The following is a 3920-nucleotide window of genomic DNA, read 5'->3' on the forward strand; positions in this document are numbered from 1 at the left end:
CCGCCTTATCATTTGAAACCTTAAAACCCTATAACAAATAATATCCAAATACACTTATGAAAAAAACATTTTTTAATTCAAAAACAAAGAAAATAAAGTTTCGTCCCAAGCAATTGATATTAGTGTTTGGCCCTATAGATTTGCAGTCTGAAACTGCACATTGCTATAGTAAAAACGCAACTCATGTATAGGTTATGTCATACTGTTAATATAATATAGTTTACCCACAAGATTCAGAATGTTTAGTCTTTGTAATAAAACAGGTGAAAACTTATTTATAAATAAAAGTCTTTTAATAAGATTATAAAGTGAGAACAGTACCTTTTGAATTAGTCTTGAAATTAAATTATTCCGTCAGAGATAAATCCCTCAAAAACATTCCACCCTTTCCATTGTTGTTGTTGACATTAAACATAAGAAAGATCTTCAAATGATGATTTTAGTCACTTTTCATCAGCAGATTTGAATTTCGTAATCTTTTGAATCTCAGTCTGCAGTCCAAAATCGTTTTCTTGAAATTGCATTAAGAATGTAATCAACACTCAGTGTATAATCGAAGCGGTCCGAAGTATAAGTCATTTCACTTAATAAAGTTCCATCGCTTTTATTAACTTACTAAATTGTTAAAACTTTCAAGATAAGACATAATTATATCTAATTACTGTTTATGGGATATACTCTAGGATGATCGGATTGATTTGAACATGTGACGCTTGATTGCTTGTTATGAGTGTATGACAAGAGGCAAAGCCCGCAATTCCACATTGTTGTGTTTTTTAGGTTAGAAAGGCTAAAAGTTGAAATCGTTGAAATGGTTGAAATTGTCGTCTGCTAGCAATCTCGCTTTGCGTGCGAATCTTTAAAGTCTTCAAATTTTAATAGTATTTTGAAGTCTGTTAAATATTTAACACAAATTATAGAAAAAAAAAAACACATCATAATCAGCAATCCATGAACATTGCTGGAAAATTTGTAAAACATGATCTACTCAAATTTATCAATTAAAATTGAAATTTTGAACAATACTTCAGTAGTGTACTAAAAACTTTTAATGGTTTGGTATTTGCGAAGTACCGTTCGACTTCATGATGCATTCGATTTCTCATATTTTCTGTATCTTTTTTAACCAGGTACTCCCTGCTTAAGGCAGTATTCTACTTTGGAACTTAATAAAAAATTTTTTACATTTTTTAAAGTATATGTATGTAAGAATGTCATACTAAAATCTTAAGACGATGCGAGCACTCTAACTATACTTTTCCATCCTTGGAACATATCTACGTGAGCCAGCTAATAAGGCGCGTGCCGGACTTTAATCGCGTTTTTCTCAAAACAACGTTTTTACACCCCATGTTAAGGAAATCTCAAGAAATACTAAACCGTTTTTATGAAATTTTGAGTACATATGTTGTACACATATCAACCCATGGAACTAAAATTATACAAAAATTCCATTTAAGCTACATTTTTTTGGCCAAAAACAGAGAAAAAAATGACGAATTTTTTTATTGTTTTATTCCGCCATTTTGTTATTTTCTCATGTATATTTAAAATTATAGTTCCATGGGTTGCTGCAATTATACTGAATCTAAAACTATCTGATTGTTTTATTTCCGGTCAATCGTTATCAACATTTTATTAACGCCGCACACCTTCGTACTTTTCGAGGAATTGACTTTAGCTGCAGTTTTCCAGCATAAAAAGTGTATAAAATAAATTTAAAAAATTTTTTAAATAGATTTAAAAAGTGTATTTATTATGCTCTACAAGCACTGCATTAATATATTTAATTTCACTACCAAAAAAATTCACAAAAATAACTTTTTTCAAGCGTTCAAAGTAAAATACTGCCTTAATATAATATTTTGTACACTATTACGCTTTTTTTATGGAATAATGATGGAGCGTGTTTTTTTTTGGAAGTGGAAAAAGTATTCAAATATGATAAAAATTGCATGAATATATAAAAATGGTGTTGGCTTAAAACATTTCTTTATTCACAGAAAATATATTTCTGTGCATAAATTAGATATATCATTTTTCACGGTGGTGTTGAATAGTAAATAATCATGTTCATTACAAAAACCAAAATCACATTAAATTGTGCATATATGGTGAATGTTATCTTTAATTTGTAAACACTAACTCTAAATATATAAAATTATTAACATTTGGTATTCTTCCAAAATTGGTACTGGAAAATTACATCATGGTGAGGGCTAAGGCTGTTCGTAGATATATAATGAAAAGGTATGTGGGAATAAAAAGGTATCATCTCGGGTGGCGAAGTATGGAGGCCTGAAAATCCCATACAAATAGTAGACCCAACGCCCTCTGTTACAAAACTATTTTTGAAAATAATCAAATTTTACTATCCGTCATTATTTTTAAAACCATGCGACTAACTTCAATTTTCATGATACTTTTTTTTACTCTTAAAGTGAATTTTTTCACAGCAGCATTTGTTATATCCCAACGTACTATTGCTATTTAAATTTTCCTAAACTCTGTTTATATGTGTTTGGTCCCAAGTCGTATAAAACAGTTTCTAACCGTAGTTTTCACATTCTTGTGAATGTTCCGGAAAAACTACTTTTAAAAATATTAATTTTACGAAGTAAAGATTTAAAGTAAAAGTCATGATACTTTAAAATGTACACTTTTGTGCAAATTTTATTTTTTTCTAGAACAATAGGTATCAGAGTAAAATGTATTAAATAAAGAAATGCGCATGTTCAATGTTTGTATGACTTTCTCTTAAAACTTAGTTTCTGAGTTCGTTTCCAGTATTTCATAAAATTGCGTTGAAAAATTAGATTTAAAAAATGATAAATATTGTTCGTATAAAAAAGGATCAAGAAAAAGTCATAAATCATAGAAAGATATGTTTATTTTGTTTGAGACATTTCAAGGTTAAAAAATTTAAAAATTTAAAAATTAATGGTCAAACAGAGTCCAAATAAGTGTTAGGACAACTTGCGATCTGAAAAATCTAAAACTTTCGACTTGGGACGCTTGGAAATCTTGTTCAAAGGTATTACAGAATGAAAAGTTTAAAGGATATTAGAAGTGAATAATCCCTGGGAAAATTTAAAAATTCTTAACAGACAGATTTATTTTTTGTAGCCAAATTCATTGGCACAAATTATAATAGCAAAGTTATAAGACAGAAGAAAGTTGATCAAAATCGAAGGTCTGATGTAAAATTCATATGGCTTCAAAAGTAATGAAAAATAGTAATATTTTACTTTTTAAAAAATGCATAAATTTTGAGCAATATCATTTAAAACGCAGAAAAGTAGTGCCCTGGTTATGTTTTCTGGGCCGCTGGACATACCAAGCAGGGGGAATGAAAATTGTGGTGCGTGGAAAACAAGCATCGAGAGCGGAAGCGCCAATCTTGGTAGTTGCACCACATTCCACCTTTATAGACGGTGGTATCGTCTACGTCACTGGATTCCCTTCAATCATCGTAAGACGGGAATCAGGATTAAATCCTTTCATCGGAAGTATGTTTTACACATTTTTGTTTTGTTTTTCTCAAATTATTTATTTTTTCTGAATTTATTTTTTTTTTACTTCATTTTACTGATCTATTACATCTACATCTATTTCAAGAATTCCAGGAAGATCATTATTATTCTTTTAACCCATAGACACTACATATATTTTTTAACCCTTCATAGCCATTTTAGCATTGTTTGTAGTTCAAAGTTCACCATGGGAAAAACTTTTTAGAGTCATGAATGAAAATAAATTCCGTTCACCATGTATGTACAAAATCAAATTACAACAAGAAGTAATGTCCTTCCGCAAGAATGCAAATCTAAAAAACTAAATAAAATCTATTTATGCACAACTGTATACTGTACATGTGAAAAAACTTCTGTTATAGAAAATTGATTGATAAAACCCTGTGG

At 29.5% G+C, this 3920-nt stretch overlaps 2 protein-coding genes across 5 annotated transcripts in view; one reads left to right on the plus strand and one right to left on the minus strand.

Annotated features, from left to right (window-relative positions):
- The window catches only part of LOC117177029 (piggyBac transposable element-derived protein 4-like), a 10790-nt gene extending 10023 nt beyond the window's left edge, over window positions 1-767 (minus strand). For all 3 annotated transcript variants that reach the window (XM_033367487.1, XM_033367488.1, XM_033367486.1), the window contains exon 1: window positions 322-767. The gene's annotated coding sequence lies outside the window, so the exon portion shown is untranslated. The remainder of the gene's footprint in view (window positions 1-321) is intronic.
- The window catches only part of LOC117177030 (lysophosphatidylcholine acyltransferase), a 66233-nt gene that overhangs the window by 41218 nt on the left and 21095 nt on the right, over window positions 1-3920 (plus strand). Inside the window, exon 4 of one of the 2 annotated variants that reach the window (XM_033367490.1) lies at window positions 3295-3509. The exons of the other annotated variant lie outside the window; for it this stretch is intronic. Coding sequence (XP_033223381.1) covers window positions 3295-3509 — 215 coding nt within the window. The remainder of the gene's footprint in view (window positions 1-3294; window positions 3510-3920) is intronic. 2 annotated transcript variants of the gene reach the window in all.

This window comes from Belonocnema kinseyi, chromosome 7 (genome assembly GCF_010883055.1).
Source record: "Belonocnema kinseyi isolate 2016_QV_RU_SX_M_011 chromosome 7, B_treatae_v1, whole genome shotgun sequence".
NCBI classification, from domain to species: domain Eukaryota; kingdom Metazoa; phylum Arthropoda; class Insecta; order Hymenoptera; family Cynipidae; genus Belonocnema; species Belonocnema kinseyi.